General features: G+C 44.4%; 2 protein-coding genes across 3 annotated transcripts in view; one reads left to right on the top strand and one right to left on the bottom strand.

The window, feature by feature from the left end:
* Positions 1-25977, top strand: part of ldlrad3 (low density lipoprotein receptor class A domain containing 3) — a 291752-nt gene that overhangs the window by 230151 nt on the left and 35624 nt on the right. The window contains exon 6 of one of the 2 annotated variants that reach the window (XM_067993647.1): positions 7948-9475. The exons of the other annotated variant lie outside the window; for it this stretch is intronic. Coding sequence (XP_067849748.1) covers positions 7948-7960 — 13 coding nt within the window. The 3' untranslated portion in view covers positions 7961-9475. Of the gene's footprint in view, positions 1-7947; positions 9476-25977 lie in introns of those variants that run through there. 2 annotated transcript variants of the gene reach the window in all.
* commd9 (COMM domain containing 9) lies at positions 5610-24341 on the bottom strand. Its single transcript, XM_067993648.1, has 6 exons — positions 24234-24341; positions 14977-15102; positions 13229-13368; positions 11742-11776; positions 11468-11571; positions 5610-6137 (listed from the first exon to the last, which is right to left on the bottom strand). The coding sequence occupies exons 1-6, from the start codon at positions 24282-24284 to the stop codon at positions 5997-5999; spliced, it is 597 nt and encodes a 198-aa protein (XP_067849749.1). The 5' UTR covers positions 24285-24341; the 3' UTR covers positions 5610-5996.

Below are 25977 nucleotides of genomic sequence, written 5' to 3' on the forward strand. Positions count from 1 at the left end.
AAAGGGTCCAGAGGGGCAATTTTTTCACTCAAAGGGTGGTGAGTGTCTGGAACGAGCTGCCAGAGGCAGTAGTAGAGGCGGGTACAATTTTGTCTTTTAAAAAGCATTTGGACAGTTACATGGGTAAGATGGGTTTAGAGGGATATGGGCCAAGTGCAGGCAATTGGGACTAGCTTAGTGGTATAAATTGGGCGACATGGACATGTTGGGCCGAAGGGCCTGTTTCCATGTTGTAACTTCTATGATTCTATTCTATACTGGAGACTAGCCAATGTAAGTGTCACACTGGAAACCTATAAAACCCTAAAACAGTCCTATTACTGCACATAGAAAAGATAAATGTAAAAAAAGCCCTGTTACTCCAGAATAATATCTACTCCTCGAATGAGTAATAAGAAATGAATAAAAAGATCAGGTATAATGGGGCGTTATCACATTGACGGGTAGTTTCTGGTGGGATAAATTCCAAAATCTCTGTAGCCACACCACCGTGTTTACCACACACTTTAACTTTGTGCTGCAGCAAACATATCGGCTAAAACAGGATACTTCATGTTGCATTTTTTGTTAATACAAACTTACGTTTTGTTAAAACAAACGTGCACATTGAAAGAACTGATCTCCCGAGGCCAGGCGCTGCCCAGAAGACAGCTGGGATAGGCAATCTATTCCTAGGTCTCACCAATACTGCTCTGAATCTACCTCCCGGAGAGGCCTGGGGTCAAACCTCACTATGGTTCTGCCTCCCTCATAACAATGATGTGGTTGGGATCAGGAACTCAGCCAAGTAAGGAATCGAAATGTAGCCCAGGGTACGGTACTGTAGTGATTATGTTATTCATCTCGTAATCCAGAGGCCTGGACTGATAATCCAGAGAATGCGTGTTCAAATCCCACCATCGCAGTTTGAGAATTTGAATTCAGTTTAAAAAAAAATCTGGAAATTTAAAACAAGCTGGTATCAGTAAAAGGATTGCCATAAAAACCCAACTGGTTCATTAATATCCTTTAGGGAAGGAAACCTGCCATCGTTGTCTGGCCTGGCCTATATGTGAATCCAGTCGCACACCAATGTGGTTGATTCTTAACTGTTCTCTGAAATGACTTAGCAAGCCAATCAGTTATAGCAAACCTCACCACCACCATCACATGGCAACGAGGGATGAGAAATAAACGCCAGCCCTACCAGCAATGCCCACACCCCGAGAATGAAGAAAAAAGAAAACTGTCGATTGTTTTAGTAGATTTGCTGGGGCACCAAAGATTAAAAACAGTAAATTTGGGGCTCGGTGAGCTTATCTGATGAATAGCTGAATCGCATAGGTTAGATTCTGGGTCTTTGTGCAGTTAGCTGATCTCAGACAGGGCAGGAGGAGCACACCCCACTGGCCTAGGCGTTCCTGGATTAGGGAGATGAAAGTCTGCCGGGGGTCCCCTCCTGATCACTGCTGGAATTTTGTCCAGGTGTCTGCCGGGTGAGGATGCATCATACTCCTGCATTGTCGTCTCCCAAATCCGTGCCTTTCTTTCCCACAACTCCATGTTTGAACCCCGACAATCAGGTTTCCGCCCTTGCTAAAGCACTGATACAACCTTTATCAAAGTCACAAATGACATCCTATGTGACTGTGGCTGTGGTAAACTATCCCTCCTCATCCTTCTCAACCTGTCTGCAACCTTTGACACGGTTGACCACACCATCCTCCTCCAACATCTCTCCTCCATCGTCCAGCTGGGTGGGACTGCCCTCGCCTGGTTCCATTCTTATCTATCCAGTCCTAGCCAGAGAATCACCTGCAATGGCTTCTCTTCCTGCTCCGTTACCTCTGGAGTCCCCCAAGGATCTATCCTTAGCTCCCTCCTATTTCTCATCTACATGCTGCCCCTCAACATCATCTGAAAACATGTCAGTTTCCACATGTACACTTGACGACACCCAGCTCTAACTCACCACCACCTGTCTCGACCCCTCCACTGCCTTTCTGTCACGCTGCTTGTCAGACATCCGGTATTGGATGAGAAGAAATTTCCTCCAACTAAATATTGGGAAGACCGATGCCATTATGTTCAGTCCTCACCACAAATTCCATTCCCTAGCCTCCGACTCCACCCCCCTCACTGGCCAGTACCTGAGGCTGAACCAGACCGTTCGCAACCTTGGTATCTTATTTGACCCTGAGCTAAGCTTCCGATCCTGTATCCTCTCCATCACCAAGATTGTCTATTTCCACCTCCGTAACATCGACCGTCTCCACCCCAGCCTCAGCTCATCAGCTGCTGAAACCCTCATCCATGCCTTTGTTACCTCTACAATCAACTATTCCAATACTCTCCTGGCCAGCCTCCCACCCTCCTTAAACTTGAGCTTATCCAAAACTCTGCTGCCCGTATCCTAACTCACACCAAATCCTGTTTACCCATCACCCCTGTGCTCGCTGACCTACATTGGCTCCCAGTCCAGCAACGTCTCGATTTTAAAATTCCCATCCTTGTTTTCAAATCCCTCCATGGCCTCACCCCTCCCTAGCTCTGTAACCTCCTCCAGCCCTATAACCCTCTGAGATCTCTGCACTCCTCCAATTCTGGCCTGTTGGGCATCCCCGATTTTAATCACTCCACCACTGGTGGCTGTGACTTCAACTGCCTAGGCCCTAAGCTCTGGAATTCCCTCCCTAAACCTTTCTCTCCTCCTTTAAGACACTCCTTAAAACCTACCTCTTTGACCAGGCTTTTGGTCACCTGTCCTAATGTCTGCTTATGTGGCTACGTGCCAAATTTTGTTTGATAATCGCTCCTGTGAAGTGCTCTGGGATGTTTTATTACATTAAAGGCGCTATATAAATCCAAATAGTTGTCGTTGCAGCAGAATAGCCTGCCCACGCCCACCATCAGGGCTCACGTGTGAAGAACGATCGCTTGAGCAAGGTACAAAGTGTGCCCCGTGCCCAGTGAACTGCATCCACCAAACAAGGTGTCAGTGCTTTCTGGAAAGGGAAGAATCGATGGAGGAAACAAAGGGACAAAACTTGCTCAAACAAGCTCAAAGAGTTCACTGCTGGAGTTTGGAACAGTCTGATTCACACAAACCTGAATATTTCCAAAGTGCACATGTGCCCTCTAGTGGTATCTGGTTAAATCTCAGAAACAGCATTAGTATCCAGCGATAGAAGTTACAAAGCAAAAATAAGAGAAACCATTTGGTAATTCAACTAACCTAAAGAACACATCTTCTCTTCATTTTGCAGAAATTCCACTGCAGTTGATAAAAAAAATTCTCATATTATCATAAAGTAACAGAAAGGAAAAGGAATGAAAAACCAACACCATAAGTCTTGGGTTCAGTTGGCATATACATTTCTCCACTTCTGGGTTTAATTCTACTCCCACAGATTGGGTTACTGTGTAGAGACTCCCAACACACCCACATTGCACTATCCACCTCAGATATCGGAGTTTTGAACAAACCTTAAGCATCAACATAGAACCTGCTGCAGTGAAACAGGCAACTCTAGACTTCCCGCAATGACTCGGTGGGTAAGTGCAATGCACGGTGTCAATTGCTGGGCTGTGCTGAGTTAGCTGATATCAGTTTTGTCTGCAGTGGGGGGAGGGTTACAATTAGCTTCTGTCACCAGGCTAGGCGAGGGGGGGATATCACATATGAACATACATGAAAAGGACAGGTAAAGACCAGCTGAGCCTGTCTATTGTCATGGCGAAACTTCTGCGCACCCCCCGCCCACCCACCAACAGCAAGCCCCCGGGTCCGGGAGAGGCAGAAAAACAGAGAAAAAACCTTCGGCCAATATGGGATCAAACAAGTTACTGGAGACCACCGTGAGTTGGAGACACGCGTCCCAACAGTACCCACCTACCTCCTATGTGCAGTTATACTGACCATGCTCAGGAACCTGTCCTTTTGAATCCTTACAAATGTGCACTCAGTGCACGTGCTGAAAACTTGTTTCAGAAGTCAACGATTCTCTGTGAAAAGAAGTATCGCCCAACGTCTAACCTAGTTCTCTGCTTACGTTTCTAACAAAATGGCTCTCCCTACCCATCTTAGCTCAAATTACCCATCCATGTGGACCAAATCTAATCCTTTCATTACCTTAAAGACCTCAATCAAATTCACTGCACCCGCATATACCATTGTATCATCCATGAACTTGTGGACAGTTCCCTCAAAGCTTTCATCCAGATCACTGATAAAGATGAAGAGCAAAGATCCCAAAACCGATCCAGACGGGACTCCACTAGTTACTGGTCGCCACACAGAACCACCACCATCAATAACTACCTTCTAGCTACAAGCATCCAAACAGTTCCTAATCCTGCCCACTAAACACACAGGACTCAACATTATTCAATAGCTAGGCTTCACACTCCTGATAACTATCCAAAGAGCTTTGCCGGAAAGTCCACAACGCCGAGTGGATAAATAGCCTGTCAACATTATCTCAACTTATTCACGAAGAATGGAATCAGACTCTGCGAGCGCCTATGAAACTGTACCCCTTCATGACTCGCACTTTTAGGAGAGAAAATGAAAAAAAAACTTAGGGGCCGAAGCGAGAGAGGAAACAGGCAGAGGTGAGCAGTGAAATGTTTAAGGACGCTGCCATGCTCAATCATAATATAGTGTACAACTGGCAAATCCATTGTTGAGATTTTCCTCATTTATGTAATGAGGCACTGAGGAAGTTAAATCTGCTCCATTCAAAAAAAATTAGGGGATATATATATAATTTAAAAATAATGAAGGAAGGTGGCTGAACAGGTATTTTATGCAAAACCAGGTTTGAAGAACCAAAGGACAGAGAAAGTCACAAGCTAAACTTAGCAGAAGGAATACCCTCTTTGTGGTTGGAGCACTTCAGGTGGAATAGACTGCTACCTGGCAAAGCAATTGCAGATTCCCTTGAAACAAGTAATTTATCTGATTAAATACAATACAGCTGAAGATGTAAAAATATGGGGTGGGGGAAGGAGGGAAAGGTTTGCATCATGATCTCATATTGTGGTTGAAATGATCTTACATTGTGAAGTTCCCTGAACCCCCTTGATTAGATTTTCTTTTAATCACTCCCACCTACTTATTACTCGGTAAATATAATATATATTCATTTTATACTTTCCTGAACATCTGGGATCTGGCAGTATAAAATTTAGCTCTTAATAGCGGAGGTACCAACAACCTTAACTATCTATTCATTCCACAGTGCTGTTCCTGAGAGTGCTCAGATTCCACCCTTCAACATACTCCCATGTCTCAATTCTGTTACTCATACCTCATTCAAAAACTGAAGGCATCTACATGACCGATCAAAGGTTAAACAGTGCAGTATTACTCAAATCACGTGAGAGATTGCCAATTATGTAGTCTAATCTGTACAGCTCTGTAGCGCTAGGGTGAACACTGCATGCAGCCACACATCAACACAATTCCAGTGAAATCAGAGTCTAGGTCCCATCACTGTACAAGTTCCAGTTAAATCTTTAAAAAAAATGTAAATCACACATGAGTAAACTGCTATGTTTTGTTTCCTACATCATTACTTAACACAAGATTTCTCCGTTAAGCAAATAAAAGTTTCAACAGACAGTAATAGGGGTTTCGACATTGCTTTTAATTACAAAAGTGCTAGCCTTCTACGGACTTTGTATTTGGAGACCCTCAGCCAATCAGACCGAGGAATTCAGGCGAGTGTATGTAATGCAAAGCTTACTTTTCATAGGAAAAACTACAAGTTGTGACAAGATACAAGAAAAACATCAAAAAGACATTTTATATCAAATGGCGAAGAAAGCGGAGGGGAAATTTACAGGAATCGCACAGTCAATATGTTTGAAATCAGACCTCACAGACAGGCTGAAAAATGATCAATGCACAGTCCCATGTAACAAGAAGCGGCAGTGGAACAAACTTTTGGGTCCAAAAATGATACTTTTAAACATGTCCAATACTTGTACTCCTCTGACAGTTAGTAAACATGCTACTTATTTGCCACAGCTGAAAGCTGATCTCGGATTCGACCGAGTCCGTCCAACATTGTATCCAGTTTTTCTTTACTTAGTTCAAGAGACACGGTGGAAATGATGGGTCCATCGTGGCAGACACTGGCGTCATCCTGAATCTGAGGAGAGGTGCAACACTATTAGAAAAGGTACGCTCAACGTTGCCAGGAAGCAGATGGCTGTGACAATAGAAGTTATTAAATTTTACACTGAACTTTATTTTAGCCATACATAGCACAAGCAAAGTACATTTTAACCAAGTGGCCTTTCTACAGTTTAGCTGAATCCCGATAAACGACGTAACTAGCTGTCCAAGAGACTACACAATTGCATCAGGTTCGTAAACTGGGAGATCGAGAATGGTCAATTTGCCAACCTTTATCCTATAGCCCATTCTCATCACTCAGCGATTCAATCTACACGAACTTGCTGCTATCTCCACCTGATATCAGTTAGATCGACTATTTTGTGTGATGAAACAGGGATAACCAGGGAATATTTTATGCTTGAATCGGGAATTCTATCCAATAGGAAATTGGAAGGAGCGTGCTCCACTAACATTCTGTTCACTGGGAGCGGATGGGAAGAGGTTTCTTCCATTGGGATTCAGGTATGGTTATTTAATGTTGACTGCACCTGACCTAGTGACAGCAACACATTCCCTATCCCATATTGCATCCTAAGTAATCTCATTGCCCCATAGCATAGAGACTATTATTTGACAACAGTGCGTTGGTGGATTTAAGTCCTGAGGCAAAATAATCAACCTGTCTTAATTAGGCAGCTGCAGCTGTCAAGTATGACTGTCGGTAAGTACAGCAGCGAATTTCAACATACCTAGAAAAATAACATTCTGTACATGTCTACCGCAGAACAAGAAAAATTACTGGGCACAAGATTTCCCGATAACCAACAGCAATTATTCCTCTATAAATTCACAGCAGTTGTCTCAAAGCCATTAATCTTGTCAGAATGTCACCACGCATCAAGGATGAGGGATGCTCTTTCACCCACTGCCAGTAAAAAAAAACATTATGTCCCCATACGGAATAAAACCATTAAAAAGAATGCTATTGAGTTGCGTACTCCTCGAATTCTATTTTTAAATATTCAGTGCACCCAAACATTAGCAGACATTTTAATTGCAAGTTCTGCATTTCAATTGGAAACTGAATTTAACTCATTCGTATCAATATTTACAAAGAAAAAAGTTTGAACTGAGGAATATTTTCATAAACCATTCACTTGCATCAACGTTTTCCACAAGAAAACACTGAATGCGAAAAGGCTATTCCCTCAGATCAGGGCAATCTAATTTACCACAAACTGCAGCCGACCCCAGGAAAGGTTCTGGAACGTTTCTCCCACCTAAGTAAAACTCCAGAATCTTACATTCTACATTGGTTGCCTTCCTTTTCATGGCATTTTCAGGATTCCAACAGCTCAGGACCATCTTGCCCCATACAGCATTCAATCATTTCTTTTTCTCCCCACTTTTTTCCCCCTCCTTTCTGGAAGGTGCTGACTCCATGTTAGGATACTGTTCCACATGTACTGGGCCTCCCTTCAGTACCTCAGCGAAATGGCCACTGTTCATGTGTGAGCTTAGCAGTGAGTGTCAGCAGGATGGTGGAACGCTAAGGTGAATTTGTAGCAGCCCTAACTCAGCACAGACCAGAAAATGAACCCACAGATCAGTAGGCCCAGTGACTTTAGCCGATGTTAGTTAGAGTCTCCTGTGCGCATGAGGCAACCCATTTCTTTCACTGCTATCTGACCAGAGAAAGATATTTGACTCCAGACTGTCATCTTGCCTTACATCCAGCAGATCGCAGTTCTCCACAGTTGATGTTTATATTAATGCAAGTCTGTAACAGACTCAACTTGTCTGAGTTGTTTCCGTAACAAAAGGCATTTTTACATGGACAGGTCGTTAGCCTGACTCACAACCCCCTACCAGGAGGACTAGTGAACTGTCTCCAGTCTGACTCTCAACCCCCTACCAGGAGGACCAGTGAACTGTCTTCAGTCTGACTCACAACCCCCTACCAGGAGGACCAGTGAACTGTCTCCAGTCTGACTCTCAACCCCCTACCAGGAGGACCAGTGAACTGTCTTCAGTCTGACTCTCAACCCCCTACCAGGAGGACCAGTGAACTGTCTTCAGTCTGACTCTCAACCCCCTACCAGGAGGACCAGTGAACTGTCTTCAGTCTGACTCACAACCCCCTACCAGGAGGACTGGTGAACTGTCTTCAGTCTGACTCACAACCCCCTACCAGGAGGACCGGTGAACTGTCTTCAGTCTGACTCACAACCCCCTACCAGGAGGACTAGTGAACTGTCTTCAGTCTGACTCACAACCCCCTACCAGGAGGACCAGTGAACTGTCTTCAGTCTGACTCACAACCCCCTACCAGGAGGACCAGTGAACTGTCTCCAGTCTGACTCTCAACCCCCTACCAGGAGGACCAGTGAACTGTCTTCAGTCTGACTCTCAACCCCCTACCAGGAGGACCAGTGAACTGTCTTCAGTCTGACTCTCAACCCCCTACCAGGAGGACTAGTGAACTGTCTTCAGTCTGACTCACAACCCCCTACCAGGAGGACCAGTGAACTGTCTTCAGTCTGACTCACAACCCCCTACCAGGAGGACCAGTGAACTGTCTTCAGTCTGACTCACAACCCCCTACCAGGAGGACCAGTGAACTGTCTTCAGTCTGACTCACAACCCCCTACCAGGAGGACTAGTGAACTGTCTTCAGTCTGACTCACAACCCCCTACCAGGAGGACCAGTGAACTGTCTTCAGTCTGACTCTCAACCCCCTACCAGGAGGACCAGTGAACTGTCTTCAGTCTGACTCTCAACCCCCTACCAGGAGGACCAGTGAACTGTCTCCAGTCTGACTCTCAACCCCCTACCAGGAGGACCAGTGAACTGTCTTCAGTCTGACTCTCAACCCCCTACCAGGAGGACCAGTGAACTGTCTTCAGTCTGACTCACAACCCCCTACCAGGAGGACCAGTGAACTGTCTTCAGTCTGACTCTCAACCCCCTACCAGGAGGACCAGTGAACTGTCTTCAGTCTGACTCACAACCCCCTACCAGGAGGACCAGTGAACTGTCTTCAGTCTGACTCTCAACCCCCTACCAGGAGGACCAGTGAACTGTCTTCAGTCTGACTCACAACCCCCTACCAGGAGGACCGGTGAACTGTCTCCAGTCTGGCTCCTACCTTTCTTGGCAGCCCTACCAGTGGAGTTATATCCACACGTGTACTGCTCTCAGGGTCATAGATGCATGCAAGCCTTCCCATCACATCAAGATGCAGTCCGTAGAGAAAGCCTTACTCACTGTGACATTTGCTCATCTCTATATATATTTATGCGTATCGCAATTCTGTTCCCAACCAGGCATCCATTCTGCTCTTTTTGTAAAAAAAAATAAATGCACCAACCAACACAGCTGGTATAAGTCATAGTTCTTTCTATATATACTACTCCACATGGAATGGTGCAAATCCTTATAATCTGAATTCTTACTTGAAGCTTGTTAATTAAATAATATGCTTGGATCTAAGTTACCCATTGCTCTCAGAATTTTGAAAACCAGGAATGTGTCATCCGATCCAGATGGGAAGCACATTAAGTTGCTGAGGGAAGTAAGGGTGGAGATAACACAAGCTCTGTCCACAATCTTTTAATCCTCCTTGGATATGGGAATGGTGCCAGAGGACTGGAGGGTTGCAAATATTACACCCCTGTTCAAAAAAAGGGAGAGGGGTAAATCTGGTATCTACAGGCCAGTCAGTCTAACGTCAGTGGTAGGAAAACAAGAGACCGTTGTCAAGGACAAAATTAATTCTCACTTGGAGAAGCATGGGTTAATAAGGGACAGCCAACACGGATTTGTTAAAGATAAATGTGTCTGGCTATCCTGATTGAGATCTTTGATGAAGTAACAGAGAGGGTTGATGACGGTAGTGCAGTAGATGTTGTATAAATGAAATTTCAAAAGACATTTGATAAAGTCTACATAACAGACTTATTCGGAAAATAGAAGCACATGGGATTAAAAGGATGGTGCTAACTTGGGTAAGTAATTGGCTAAGGGATAGGAGGCAGATAGTAGTCGTGAATGGATGTTTTTCTGACCGGAGAGAAGTATGCAGTGGGGTCCCCCAAGAGGTTGGTATTAGGACCATTGCTTTTCTTGTTATATATAAATGACCTGGACTTGGGTATAGGGAGTACAATTTCGAAGTTCGCGGATGATACAAAACTTGTCAATGTAGTAAATAGTAGGCAGCTTAGTAGCAGACTTCAGGAGGACATAGGCAGACTGGTAAAATGGGCAGACACATGGCAGATGCAATTTAATGCGGGTAAGTGTGAAGTGAAGTAGTTTAGGAGGAACAACATGGAGAGGGCAGTATAATCGAAATGGTACTATTTTGAGGGGGGTGCAAGAGCAGAGGGAGCTGGGGGTGCATAGTCACAAAGGTTATGTGGAGAGATTGGAGAAGCTGGGATTGTTCTCCTTATAGCAGAGAAGGTGAAGGGGAGACCTAATAGAGGTATTCAAAATTATATGGGGTTTTAATAGAGCAAATAGGGAGAAACTGGCTCCTCTGGCAAGTGGGTCGGTAACCAGAGGTCACAGATTTAAAATAATTGGCAAAAGAACTAGAGGGGAAACTAGGAGAATTTTTTTCACACAGTGGGTTAAGATCTGGAACACACTACCTGAAAGGGTGGTGGAAACAGATTCCATAGGAACTTTCAAAAGGCAATTGGACATGTACTTAAAGAGGACTAATTTTCAGGGTTTATGGGGAAAAAAACAGGGTGTGAGACTAAATTGGAAAGCTCTTTCAAAGAGCCGGCATAGGCACGAAGGGCCGAATGGCCTCCTTCTGTGCTGTAAGATTTTATGTCTCTTCTCAATCTCCTTATATTCTGTTTCTTCCTATTTCCCCATCACCCCAAATCACTTGCATATTGCAGAAACTATTTGTGTATGATGCTTGACTGCAGTGGCATATAATGGAGCAAGAGAATCAATTTTTGTGCCATTCTGGCTGTCATCTTCTGTGTAATTGATTTGCTTGATTTTCTTGTCCCAACAATATCAGTTTTGCAGAGAACTAAAATTTAACTTTGTACAACTGTTGTCCTAATCAGTTATGGTACATCGGCGAGAGATGATTGGTACACGGTAGAAATTAGAGTATAAAAAGGTGGCAAATGGAGTCACATGGTGCTGGGGAGAAAGATCAAATTAGCACAGTGTAAACTGTGTCCTATAAGATATTGGGATCAGCCTGGTTGACACTGGCCAACTGGCCCAATCACTGCACTGAAGCTGTTTTTGAAAAATGTTTTACAAAAAAATGCTGATTTTTCTGCGTTCTCAAAGTGTTTCAAGCACGAATCACGCATTAATACCTTCATCTGGAGCAGGCATGTGGGCACCGCCATTCTGTTGATGTTATCAGAGGAGGTTTTGATATCCACTCTCCAGTCCATGTCAATGAGATGGGGCAAGGAGACTGGGGGAGAGAAAGAACAAAAAAAAGTCTAGTACCACTGGATAAGGAACTGGCATTATTAAGGCATCGTTAACTAATGTCTAAGAATCTCACCACATGCAATGCATGCACTTTATATAATACGCTGACAGAATATGGACTGAGGTAAAAAGTAAAGCAGTTTCCCTTACTTTGGCTTGTAAGTGCTTCATTCCTCCAGGTAGCTCTGAAATAGACATTTGGAATTAGTTTTCGGAGAATAAGCCTCACATGGTCTGAGAGAGCAGCATTTTAGACCACCACAACACAGAAAACAGGCACAGTGGTGCATCATCTTAATGAAGATCATTTTCTTTCAGGTGGACAGTCTCACAGTCCTTGCACACGCCAAATCTCCTGATCCTGCATGGGTACATCTAGACTCTGCCCCAACTCTCAAATGCTCACAATAGGAGATGTGTCCAATTTCATGCTTACATACCGCATGAAACAACTCTCCAAATCCCTGTACTGCTTTTCCACCAGCCCCACAATAACAACTTTCATTTATATAGCGCCAAACGTCCCAAGTCGCTTCACAGGAACATTATCAAACAAAATTTGATACCGAGCCACGTAAGGAGACATTAGGTGACCAAGAGATTGGTCAAAGAGGTAGGTTTTAAGGAACGTCTTAAAGGAGGAGAGGTGGAGAACCGGAGAGGTGTAGGGAGGGAATTCCAGAGCTTAGGGCCTAGGCAGCTGAAGGCACGGCCACCAATTGTGGAGCGATAAAAATCAGGGATGCGCAAGAGGCCAGAATTGGAGGAGCGCAGAGATCTCGGAGGGTTGTTGGCATGGAGGAGGTTACAGAGATAGGGAGGGGCGAGGCCATGGAGGGATTTGAACATGAGGATGAGAATTTTAAAATCGATGCCTTGCCGGATGGGGAGCCAGTATAGGTCAGCAAGCACAGGGGTGATGGGTGAACGGGACTTGGTGCAAGTTAGGAAACGGGCAGCAGAATTTTGGATGAGCTCAAGTTTACGGAGGGTGCAAGGTGGGAGGCTGGCCAGGAGAGCATTGGAATAGTCAAGTCTAGAGGTAGCAAAAGGAGCTAATTATTACCCGTGCTCCTTACAGTAAGTGAAAGTTGCACTTATCTGAACTGGAGTATTAAGAGGCACAGAGTCTTTTACCAGTTTGAAGTCTCGACATCTTTTAATAATGCTTACTTAAACAGATGAGTGGTCTCTCCGGTCTCCATATGTTAACTGCTCATGTTAATTTAACAGCTCATTATTCAAATTAAGTGTCAAACTTCAAAAGCTCTTCATCAGGGATCTAAGATACATTGACAGACAATATAAGAAAGAACTTGCACTTACTGTTTGGCATCACTTTAGATTTGCCACATTTGCAAGTGCTGACAAGTGATTGTTTCCGTTTTTAAATGGTTCTGACCTCTTAATCAAATTTATCATAAATCCCTCCCAGATGCACAAGAAACATTTATCAGTGAAGAGCACAAAACGCAAGCAAATTAAACTAGAGGAGAACCTGGATTGACTATCAATTTCAATAGGTGGGCACTTTCGGTTTGAACCGAGTGGCGAGGCTTTGACTCCATATGCAGCAGAGCAGCCAACAACACCTGCCACTGAATGAGAAAAGAGAAACAGAAAAAAAAAACACTTACACGTTTTCAAGAATTATTTTAGTTAACAGATTTTTCAGGTTTTGATGGAAGTTATCAGGAAAGAGTGGGAGAATCTCTTCGGCTGAAGTCAGTCCTTGGAATACAACTAGTCGTGTGAAACTGTGAAGGGAGCAGATCAACTGTGGGGCAAAAAGGAATGGGGATAGATATTAGGCCTTTTTGCTTTGTAAAGAAAATGAGGGTATGAATCGAGCGTTCTTCAGATCAGGTATGGGTACAGTTCTCTTTACTCCACCTCAAAAATCTACTTCAGCTCTACTGCACCGGGAGGTTTTACAGCTTTGCATACCAGCCATTCCTACAGTCTGAATGAGGCTGACAAATTAACAGGCAGTTTTGTGCTGTCGATCACACCCATTAGAACCAATACCAAATACCCTGCTACCAGGGTAAACAAGCCCCACAGTCAAAAACGTTAGATCTGCACAGATCTTATGGTACCTGCAGCTGGTTCAGTGCTGCTGCGGGTGTTTGAGAATCTGCCCCATAATGTAAGCAGGATAAATCTGGAACACTAGCAGCCCTGCTATGGTTGGAACTACTGCCACAAACATGGTACACAATTCATTTACAGCCATGGGAGGGACTTTCATCTCATCATTCTTTGCTGGATTTAAACCCAAGTTCCAGAAGTGAAGGGGTTATGTTTTCTGTAAAAAGGTGAGACTCCCCCTTTAAACAATTCATTTCCTCTCGTTCCCCTCTGCTGGCATCCCCACACTAGTCACCGCAGATTGCTCCTGAGAGCCTGCTGGCAGTTGGGTCAAGCGGCAGAGGACTGGGACCAGGCCTCAGCTACCGCTGCTTGACCCAGCTGCGAGCTGCTTACGACTGCACTCTCAAGCTCCCAACTGCCTTGCCTTTGGCCCTCCATTTGCCATGATACCTGCGCAGCTGTTGATTTGTTCCACTATTCTCTCACTTCCACCTTTAACGTCCTTATCCCCTCTAATACCTTACCCTCTCCCATCCTGGTCATTCCCCCAGTATGTCCCATCTTTGCTCTTTGAAGTCCAAGAGATGCAGACTTTAGTGCATCTGGAACACAACTAGCTTAGCCATCCATTTCCAGAACTTGCTTGACCACATCAAGCACAACCAGGTCTCATTCTCCTCTGCCAAACGTGCTCACTATTCCAGGATCATCCTGGAGAGTAAAGATAACCCCCAACTGCCTTTCACCACGACTAACTGCCTCCTTAAACCCCTCTCCCGTACTACTTTCACCATCATCTCCAACAACAAATGTGGGGAGCTCATGGATTTCTTCATCACTAAGAGACCACCTGTTGTTCAGCTGTCTCTGTTGCTTGCCCTCTTTCCCCACCAAGCTAAATCTCCCCCCAGGTCTCCACCTGCCCTAACCCTTAACCCCACTACTCTTTAGTCTCTCTCCCATCCTCCTTCATTATCTCGCAAACTCATCTCATCCTTGAGACCCACCTCCTGCTCTCTTAACTCCATCCCCACTAAACTCCTGACAACACAACTTCTCTTCCTGGCTCCCATGCTAGCTGAAACTGTAAGTGGTTCCTTCTCTTCATGCACTGCCATCCTCCTTTTCAAAATTATCATCACTCACTCCTCAAAAAAGCCAGCCATTACCCCTTTTCCATGCAAACTCTCACCCATCTCTAACCATTGATTTACTTTTTAGATGCAGATAAGGCTATAAATGTATTAAATACATAAATAGAATACATATGCACTCTCAAGTTTTCTCTTACCTGCTTCGCCTCCTCGGGGGTCACTGATAAGCTGTTGACAGCGCTGTCAACTAACCTGACTGAGCTAGTCGCTGAAGAGGAAAAGCATTCCTGACATAAATGCCTCACCACATCCTTAGAGGAAGCCTGAAAGACAGCAATCCAAGCCGGTCATCACCAACCATCTGCATTTATATCGTAGTATCATAAAATGGCATAGCGCATGAGGCCATTCAGCCCATCGTGCCTGTGCCGGCTCTTTGGTAGAGGTGTCCAATTAGTCCCATTCCCCTGCTCTTTCCCCATAGCCCTGCAAATGTTTTCCCTTCAAGTATTTATCCAATTCCCTTTTGAGAGTTACTAATGAATCTGCTTCCACCACCCTTTCAGGCAGTGCATTCCAGATCACAACACGCTGCGTAATTTTTTTTTCCTCACAGTGCCTCTGGTTCTTTTGCCAATCTCTTTAAATCTGTCTCCTCTGGACATATAAAGCACCTTTAAATACAGAACATCGCAGAGGTATATTGGGATGAGGCTATGTGGATGACAAGAAGGATTTAAACTTGATGCACTGGGGACAGGGAGCCAGTATAAGTCTGCAAGGGCAGAGTTGATGGGTGAGTGGGATTTAGTGTAGGGCAAGATACACATGGCAGATTTATGGACAAGTTGGAATTTGTGGAGAGTGGTGATCGGGAGGTTGGTGAGTAGACACTGGAAAGCTAAATCTAGAGGTAACGACAGTGTGGACAAGGGTTTCAGCAGCAACAGGGATGGAGAATGGGGTAGAGATGGGAAACATTAGGAAAGTGGAAGTTAGGTGTTTTGGTGATACATAAAGCTGAGTTTTGATTGGCACGACCTATGTCAAACAGGTTTCATATGCTGAGGTTGCAAAGAGTCTGGTTGCGCTTGAGCAAGTAGCCAGGGAACAGGATGGAGTCAAAGGCATGTGGGATCTGAATAAGGTGACTTTGAAGAAATTCTGGCTCATCCACAGGTAGTCCGACACACTGGGGTGTTTGTGGGGTCTATGAAAGTGGTAAAGAGGTAGAACTGGGTGTTATCAGCATACATGTGGAAAATGATCCTGTACTACTGATGTCACCGAGGGGCACAATACAAATCAAGGGGGGATGGGGAGGTCACGGATTGATCCACGAGTAGCTCAAGGAGAAGCACTGGCTGCATTGGGAAGGTAGGACAGGAACCAAGGAAGGGCGGTCCCATGGAGCTGGACCAGAGAAACAGTTGGGGGGGAAGCATGGTCGTCCTTTTCAAACAATGTGGAAATCAAGGCTAGGAGGGAAAACAGCCAGTGCATGTTGTTGGTGACTTTGAAAGGACAGTCTTGGTGCTGTGAGTGGGGCGGAACTGGGCTGCAGGGCTTCAAAGAGGAAGTTGTAGAAAAGGTGGGCACAAAACTGGGAGGCAATTGCACATTGAAGGACCTTAGAGAGGAAAGGGAGGTTAGACATAAGGCTATAACTGAAGAGGACAGATCTGTCAAGGGGGAAGTGAACTTCCAATAAGAGAAGAGAGTTGAATCCACTATACAGGAGATGCTGCTCGCGATACAATAAAATGTCTGGACTTCCCACTAAGGGAGATGCATCTAGATACTCTGGAAGCTCCATTTTCCATTTAAAGCTCCTGAAATCTGAACCAGAATTGTTTAGTTATAATATAATATAGAATGAATACCGACCCTTGAGATAGTTATTTTTCCTGTTACAAGTGGGACAGGGGTCCTGGTTGGTCTCATAGAAGTGAAAAATGAAAGATTCTTGATTTCAAATTAAAGAACACAATCGTTCACAGAACAGCCTGGCAGGTACTGAAATGCACAAGACTTAAATGTTACTGTCCCATGTCTCAGGAACGTTGTGCAGAAAAGTTGAGGTCTCACATCACGTGAATGTAACTTGGGAGACTGAATGATTGTATTTCCTTTATTTCGCTGGGAACTGTGCTGCAAAGGCTACAGAAGACGTTTGGGAATTTTGCCAACAGAAAGTTTTATTTGGAAAAAGCAGTGAGATTCTGTAAATCCTTTCAATTGAATAGAGCTGGGGTTATTCGTCCAGAGACACATGAATCAATGAAACTGCAGACCTTTAAAAAGAACATGTAAATTAGGCTTAAAGTAAATTCCACAGTCATCACAATACCACTTTAAAAGATCCATATTACAATGGAACTGTGGAATGACCTTCCAAATAGAGCAGTGGAGGCAAAAATGCTGGAATCATTTAAGAAACTGTAAAGATAGAAAGTAAGGAATTGAATTTATATCACACCTTTCACATTCTTGGGACCTCCCAGCCAATTAAGTACTTTTGCACTGTAGTCAATATTGCAATGTAAGCAAACATGGCAGATATAATATGCACAGAGCAAGATCCCACAAATAACAATTAGATAAATGACTGGGTAGTCTGTCTTTGATGGTGTTGGTTGAGGGATAAATATTGGCCAAGACACTGGGAACACTCCCATGCTTTTCTTTGAATAATGCCGTGGGATCTTTTACATCCACCCGAGAGGATAGACTGGGCCTCGGTTTAATGTCTTATCCGAAAGACGGCACACCTCTGACAGTGCAGCACTCCCTCAGTACTGCACTGAAGTGTCAGTCTGGATTATGTGCTCAAGTCTCTGGAGTGGGGTTTAAACCTACAAAATTCTGACTCAGAAGCGATAGTATTGCCACTGCATTAAGGCTGGCAAGGTAGCTACAATGGGAGAAACTTTAGAATCTCTCCAAATGGATAAATTAAGATGGACCAAATGGCCTTCCTCAGCCTTAATTACCGTGACACTTTAATTGAACAGAGACTGGTTTCTTACAGAAAGACATATACTGCAAGTCCTTTAACTCAGATAATCAACTTGCAAGTTCTTCAAGTTGAAATTTTTTAGGCAGAGAAACAGGTTTTAAAGGGGCCTCATCTTCATAAAGAATGACAAATCTTTTCCATCTGTTTTTTAACATAAAGCAATGATGCAAGTCAAATCACAATGCATCAACATAGTGAATTAAGAAAATTACAAATTACTATTCCATATCCCTCAAAAAAAAAATCTTTCAGGGAGACAGCACCGTTTAAAAATATAGCAAGTCTCCTCCTACACATATATATGCAATGCATAGAACCATATAAGTTTACAGCACAGGAACCCAGACTCTGCTAGAGCAATCCAAAACTAATCTCACTGCTCCGCGCTCTCCCCATAGTCCTGCATCTTTCTATTTTATTTACTCTTCCCGAAATGCTCTCTGCTTCTACTCCCTCTGCCAAACGTCAAGAACTCGTTGTGTAAAGAGATTGCTCTTAACTGCCTCTCCTCACTCAGTGCTAATTTTAAATTGATGACCCTCCTCATCACTGACTCCCCATCCAGAGGAAATATTCACCCTATCAAAACTCTTCATAATTTCACCATAATTCTTGCCAAATCTTAGATCTTCGCGTTATCCCCACAATTTCACTGAAAACATAGAATCATAGAAGATTTACGGCACAGGAGGCCGCCATTCGGCCCATTGTGTCCATGCCGGCCGAAAATGAGCCACCCAGCCTAATCCCACTTTCCAACACTTGGTCCGTAGCCTTGTAGGTCACAGAACTTCAGGTGCACATCCAGGTATTTTTTTAAATGAGTTGAGGGTTTCTGCCTCGACCACCCTCTCAGGCAGTGAGTTCCAGATCCCCACCACCCTCTGGGTGAAAAAAAATTTCCTCAGCTCCCCTCTAATCCTTCTACCAATCACTTTAAATCTATGTCCCCTGGTTATTGACTTCACTGATAAGGGAAATAGGTCCTTCCTATCCACACTATCTAGGCCCCTCATAACAGAAACACAGAGAATAGGAGGAGGCCATTCGGCCCTTCGATGGGGCTCTGCCATTCAATATGATCATGGTTAATCCTCTATCTCAATACTATATTCCCACTCTCTCCACATACCCCTTGATGCCTTTTGTGTCTGGAAATCTGTCTATCTCCTTCTTAAATATATTCAGTGACTTGGCCTCCACAGCCTTCTGTGGTAGAGAATTCCACAGGTTCACCACCCTCTGAGTGAAGAAATTTCTCCTCATCTCAGTCCTAAATGTCCTACCCCGTATCCTGAGACAGTAACCCCTTGTTCTAGACCCCACAGCCAGGGGAAACATCCTCCCTGCATCCAGTCTGTCTAGCCCTGTCCGAATTTTATACGTTTCAATGAGATCCCCTCTCATTCTTCTAAACTCTAGTGAATACAGGCCTAGTCGACCCAATCTCTCCTCATACGACAGTCCTGCCATTCCAGGGATCAGTCTGGTGAACCTTCGCTGCACTCCCTCTATGGCAAGTATATCCTTTCTTAGGTAAGGAGACCAAAACTGCACACAATATTCCAGGTGTGGTCTCGCCAAGGCCCTGTATAACTGCAATAAAACATCCTTACTCCTGTACTCAAATCCTCTTGCAATGAAGGCCAACATACCATTTGCCTTCCTAACTGCTTGCTGCACCTGCATGTTTGCTTTCAGTGACTAGCATACAAGGACACCCAGGTCCCTTTGTATATCAACATTCCCCAATCTATCACCATTTAAATAATACTCTGCCTTTCTGTCTTTCCTTCCGAAGTGGATAACTTCACATTTATCCACATTATACTGCATCTACCATGTATTTGCCCACTCACTCAACTTGTCTAAATCACCTTGAAGCCTTTTTGCATCCTCCTCACAACTAACAATCCCACCTAGTTTTGTGTCATCAGCAAACTTGGAAATATTACATTTGGTTCCCTCATCTAAATCATTCATATATATAGTGAATAGCTGGGTTCCAAGCACTGATCCCTGCGGTACCCCACTAGTCACTGCCTCCCACGCCAAAAAAGACCCATTTAATCCTACTCTCTGTTTCCTGTCTGTTAACCAATTTTCAATCCATGCCAATATATTACTGCTAATCTCATGTCCTTTAATTCTGCACTAACTTCTTATGTGGGACATCAAAGGCCTTCTGAAAATCCAAATAAACCACATCCACTAGTTCTCCCTTATCTATTCTACCAGTTACATCCTTAAAAAACTCCAATAGGTTTGTCAAACACGATTTCTCTTTCATAAATCCATGTTGACTTTGTCTAATCCTGTTATCACATCCTTTATAATAGACTCCAGCATTTTCCCTACTACTGATGTTAGGCTAACCGGTCTATAGTTCCCTGTTTTCTCTCTCCCTCCTTTTTTAAATAGTGGGGTTACATTTGCCACCCTCCAATCTGCAGGAACTGTTCCAGAGTCCATAGAATTTTGGAAGATGACAACCAATACATCACTATTTCCATGGCTACCTCTTTTAGTACTCTGGGATACAGATTATCAGACCCTGGGGATTTATCGGCTTTCAGTCCCATTAATTTCTCCAGCACTATTGTTTTTTACTAATACTAATTTCCTTTAATTCCTCCTTCTCACTAGTCCCTTGGTTCCCCAGCATTTCTGGGAAGTTATTTGTATCCTCTTCCGTAAAGACAGAACCAAAGTATTTGTTTAATTGCTCTGCCATTTCCTTGTTCCCCATTATAAATTCTCCCGTTTCTGACTGTAAGAGACCTACATTAGTCTTCACTAATCTTTTTCTTTTTACACAATTGTAGAAGCTTTTATAGTCCGCTTTTTATGTTCCTTGCAACTTTACTCTCACACTCTATTTTTTCCTCTCAAACAATCTCTTGGTCCTTTTTTGCTGAATTCTAAACTGCTCCCAGTCCTCAGGCTTGCTACTTTTTCTGGCAACTTTATATGACTCCTCTTTGGATCTAATACTATCCTTAATTTCTTTTGTTAGGCATGGTTGGGCTGTTTTTCCTTTTCTGTTTTTGCGCCAGAAAGGAATGTGTAACAGTGCCCAATTCATGCATTCGTTCCTTAAATGTCAGCCATTGCCTATCCACTGTCATGGTCCCCAAGCTATCATAGCCAGCTCATTCCTCATACCTTCGTAGTTTCTTTTGTTTAGATTTAGGACCCTTGTTTCGGATTGGTACACCTCAATTAAATCCCCCCTCAGCTTCCTCTGTTCCAAAGAGAACAACCCCAGCATGTCCAATCTTTCCTCATGGTTAAAATTCTCCAGTCCTGGCAACATCCTCGTAAATATCCTCTGTACCCTCTCTACTGCAATTACATCCTTCCTGTAATGTGGTGACCAGAACTGTACGCAGTACTCAAGCTGTGGTTTAACCAGTGTTTTAACCAGTGTTTTATACAATTCCAGCATAACCTCCCTACTCTTATTTTTTAAAATATTCATTCATGGGATGTGGGTGTCGCTGGCAAGGCCAGCATTTATTGCCCATCCCTAATTGCCCTTGAGAAGGTGGTGGTGAGCCACCTTCTTGAACAACTGAGTGGCTTGCTAGGCCATTTCAGAGGGCGGTTAAGAATCAACCACATTGCTGTGGGTCTGGAGTCACATATAGGCCAGACCGGGTAAGGACGGCAGGTTTCCTTCCCTAAAGGGCATTAGTGAATCAGATGAGTTTTTACGACAATCCGGTAGTTTCATGGCCACCATTACTGATACTAGTTTTTTTATTCCAGATTTTATTTAATTAATTGAATTTAAATTCCCCAGCTGTCATGGCAGAGATTTGAACTCACAACTCCGGAATATTAGTCCGGACCTCTGGATTACTAGTCCAGTAACATAACCACTATGCTATCATACCCGGTGCATATATTATATTGTATTATCTTATATTCTATGCCTCGGCAAATAAAGGAAAGTATTCCATATGCCTTCTTAACCACCTTATCTACCTGTCTTGCTACCTTCAGGGATCTGTGGACATGCACTCCAAGGTCCCTCACTTCCTCTACACCTCTCAGTATCCTCCCGTTTATTGTGTACTCCCTTGCTTTGTTTGCCCTCCCCAAATGCATTACCCTCACACTGCCCACCTGACCCTTGGCCCACCATTGATATCTTCCTGCAGTCTACAGCTTTCCTCTTCACAGCCAATTTTTGTATCATCTGCAAACTTCTTAATTATGCCCCCTACATTTAAGTCCAAATCATTAATATATATAACAAAAAGCAAGGGAACTAGTATTGGGCCCTACATTTAAGTCCAAATCATTAGTATATATATAAAAAGCAAGGGACCTACTACTGAGCCCTGTGGAATCCCACTAGAAACAGCCTTCCAGTCACAAAAACACCTGTCGACCATTACCCTTTGCTTCCTCCCACTGAGCCAATTTTGGATCCAACTTGCCACTCTCCCTTGGATCCCATGCACTTGTACTTGTACTTGTACTTTTTTGACCAGTCTGCCATGTGGGACCTTGTCAAAAGCCTTGCTAAAATCCATGTAGACTACATCAAATTCACTACCCTCATCGACCCTCCTTGTTACCGCCTCAAAAAATTCAATCAAGTTAGTCAGACATGACCTTCCCCTAACAAATCCATGCTGACTGTCCTTGATTACACTGTGCCTTTCTAAGTGATGGTTTATCTTATCCCTCAGAATTGATTCCAATAATTTGCCCATCACCGAGGTTAGATTGACTGGCCTTTAATCACTCGGTCTATCCCTCGCTCCCTTTTTAAACAATGGTACAACATTAGGAGTCCTCCAATCCTCCAGAATCATGCTGTATCCAGTGATGATTGGAAAATGATGGTCAAAGCTTTCGCTATTTCCTCCCTTGCTCCTTTTAACAGGATACATTTCACCCGGGCCTGGTGATTTATCTACTTTCAAAGATGCTAATCCCCTTAATACTTCCTCTCCCACTAAGTTTATCCCATCCAATATTTCACACTCCTCCTCCTTAACTACAATCTCTGCATCGTCCCTCTCTTTGTGAGGACAGACGCAAAGTATTCATTAAGAACCATACCAACATCTTCCGCCTCCACACAAAGGCTACCTTCTTGGTCTCTAATAGGCCTTATTCTTTCCTTAGTTAACCTCTTGCTCTTAATGTATACAGCTGTGAGGAGAGATATGTTAGAAGGATCATCAAAAATGAGGCCATATGGGTTGAGTTAAGGAATAAAAAAGGGGCAGTCACACTACTGAGAGTATACTATAGACCCCCAAACAGAGGGAGATAGAAAAGCAAATATGTAGGCAAATTTCTGAGGAGTGCAAAAACAGTAGGGCAGTAAGAGTCAGGGATTTCAACTACCCTACTATTAACTGGGTCACAAACAGTGTGAAGGATATAGAAGGCACAAAATTCTTCAATTGCATTCAGGAGAACTTTTTTAGCCAGTACATAGCAAGCCCAACAAGAGAGGGGGCAGTTCAGGATTTAGTTTTTGGAAATGAGGCTGGGCAGGTGGAAGGAGTATCATTTTGATGGTAGTGATCATAATTCAGTTAGTTTTAGCATAGTTATGGAAAAGGACAAAGATAGAACAGGAGTTAAAGTTCTCAATTGGGGAAAGGCCAATTTTACTAAGCTATGAAGTGATTTAGCAAAAAAGTGGACTGGAAATAGCTATTTGAAGGTAAATCAATGTCAGAGCAGTAGGAGGCATTCAAGGGGTGCAGAGTAAACATGTTCCCACAAAGTAAAAGGGTGGGACTGCCAAATCTAGAGCCCCCTGGATGTCAAGGAGCATACAGGGTAAGAAAAGGAGAGCTAATGTCAGACACCGAGAGCTCAATACTACAGAAAGACTAGAGAAGTATAAAAAGTGCAGGGGTGAAATTAAAAAGGAAATTAGGAAAGCAAAGAGAGGGCATGAAAAAATATTGGCAAGGAAAACCCAAAGATTTTCTCTGCACAATATTCTCTTCTATGCTTCAACTATATTTTTCAAACCTGGTGTTTTAAAATGTGGCGATATTACTACGACAACTTACATTTATTATAGCGCCTTTAACGTAGCAAAATGCGCTTCAGGAGAGAAACCTCCCAGTGTAAAATGCATCGTCAGCCCAACCATCTGTGGAGTGATGAGATTGCACAAAGTGTCAAAGTGCTTGGAGTGAAACTCACCCCTCTTGGTTTACAAGGGCGATCTATTATAAAGGATTTAAATCCTAACAGTGAACCCAGCGCCATACATTTAAAGGGGCTGTTGTTTGTGTCACTCTCACTCCCTCCTATTAAAGGCTCTCTGGGTGAGGAGAGCAGCCGGGTTTAGCTCACCGTTACCCCAATAAGTAAACACGTTCGGGACAGGCAGGTGAAGCCTGACTTCCCCCGCTCACTGTCTGTGCGGGGTTGCCCCGCTCCCATTACCTTCAACAGCAGCTGCAAAACCACAACCTCCTCACCCCTCACCGGCGCCATCTTCCCCGCCTCACATGACCGCCCGACGCGCAGGCGCCGTAACGCCAGGGGCGCGCAGGGCAGCCTGGGAGCTGTAGTCCTACGGGAGCCGGAAGGCGCAGGTGCGGAACGCGTTCGCGCTGCTGATTTCGAACAGTCGCTGGCGGTCACTTGCGGGGAGTGGGGTTTTATTTCACACCCGTTACCGGCTCTCTCTCTCTCCCCCCCAGTCTGACCTCCCGGGGTTCAATCTGTCTGACGGACGGTGCTTTCCATTCACTTTAGCTCTGTACTAGCAGCTTTCCCCTGGGTGGGGGTGGGGGTTCAGGCTCTGCCCGCACCGCAGGCCCCTTTTAACGGTCGCTTGGTGGCGAACAGCTCGAGCAAAAAGCACTTCAGCAAAGTGGGAGTCTCACACCAGGGTGGAAATAATAATAACCATCAATAATCTCCGTCACCGTCCATCCACACGCCCTGACCCCCCCCCACCCCACCAGACCTGCCTCCCCTCTCTGGGACCAAACTTCCTCAGACACCCAGGGTCACCCCGGAGAGTCAGGACATCGCTGAGCTCCTCCTCCTCCTCTCCCCCCCACACAAACCTCCTCCTTCACCCATGTGCGAAGGAGCCGGGTTGGGATCAGATCACGGGCGCAGATGGTAGGTCTCTGGGAAATACAATTTTTTTTATTCGTTCGCGGGATGCGGGCGTCGCTGGCGAGGCCGGCATTTATTGCCCATCCCTAATTGCCCTTGAGAAGGTGGTGGTGAGCCGCCTTCTTGAACCGCTGCAGTCCGTGTGGTGAAGGTTCTCCCACAGTGCTGTTAGGAAGGGAGGTCCAGGATTTTGACCCAGCGACGATGAAGGAACGGCGATAGATGGAAAGATAACGGAGATAATCTGAAATATTGTGGTCCTCGTCTCTGACATCGGGCGAGGAGTTTATGGACTTCTCAGTCTCCCAAACTGAGGCCATCTATCTGCTCAGTTCCCTCCACCTTGTCTTGTCTCACTGTCCTCCCTGCCCCTTCCCATCTCTCCTCTGACCACAACACTTTCTCCGCCATCTCCTCCCCAGTTTTCATCAAACTTATTTCCCCTGAGCTGCTTCACCTGCTCCCTTGATCCCCTCCCAACACAGTTTCTCAGCACTCAACTACCAATCCCTGAGCATTGCTTGCTGACATTGTCAACCTCCAACCTTCCTCCGGCATCTTGATGCTGCACTCCCAACCTCCTTTCCTTCTCTGACATCCTCAAATGCACCATCCCAGCTAACTCCCACCTCTCCCTGTTTGACTCCCTCCTGCCTGATTTCCCTCCTGCCCACAGCACCGAGACTGCCCTGATCAGAATCATCATCAACGTCCTGTGTGTCTACACTGTTGGTGGCACGGTGTACAGTCACCATGCCCCTACCTTCTGTCATTCTCTTATTAAATCCCAAAGCTTTATTTTAGGGGATTTATGAGATTACAAATGCTGTCTTATATCATGCAAGCAGAGCTGTGAACAACACTGAAATACTTGTGATTTGTCGTTTCTTTGTTGAATGTTAGAAAAGAAAACAAAAAGATTGTTCATGGTGAATGGATTTCTTTTTCAGTCAATCTCTTTATATTGCTTGTGTATTCAGTCAAAAATCTCTCTTCCAAACCATTTTTGAGGCTTAAGACATTTTTTATACAAAAAACGAATGAATTTTTGAGTGCT

This window comes from Heptranchias perlo, chromosome 12 (assembly GCF_035084215.1).
Source record: "Heptranchias perlo isolate sHepPer1 chromosome 12, sHepPer1.hap1, whole genome shotgun sequence".
Taxonomy (NCBI): Eukaryota; Metazoa; Chordata; class Chondrichthyes; order Hexanchiformes; family Hexanchidae; genus Heptranchias; species Heptranchias perlo.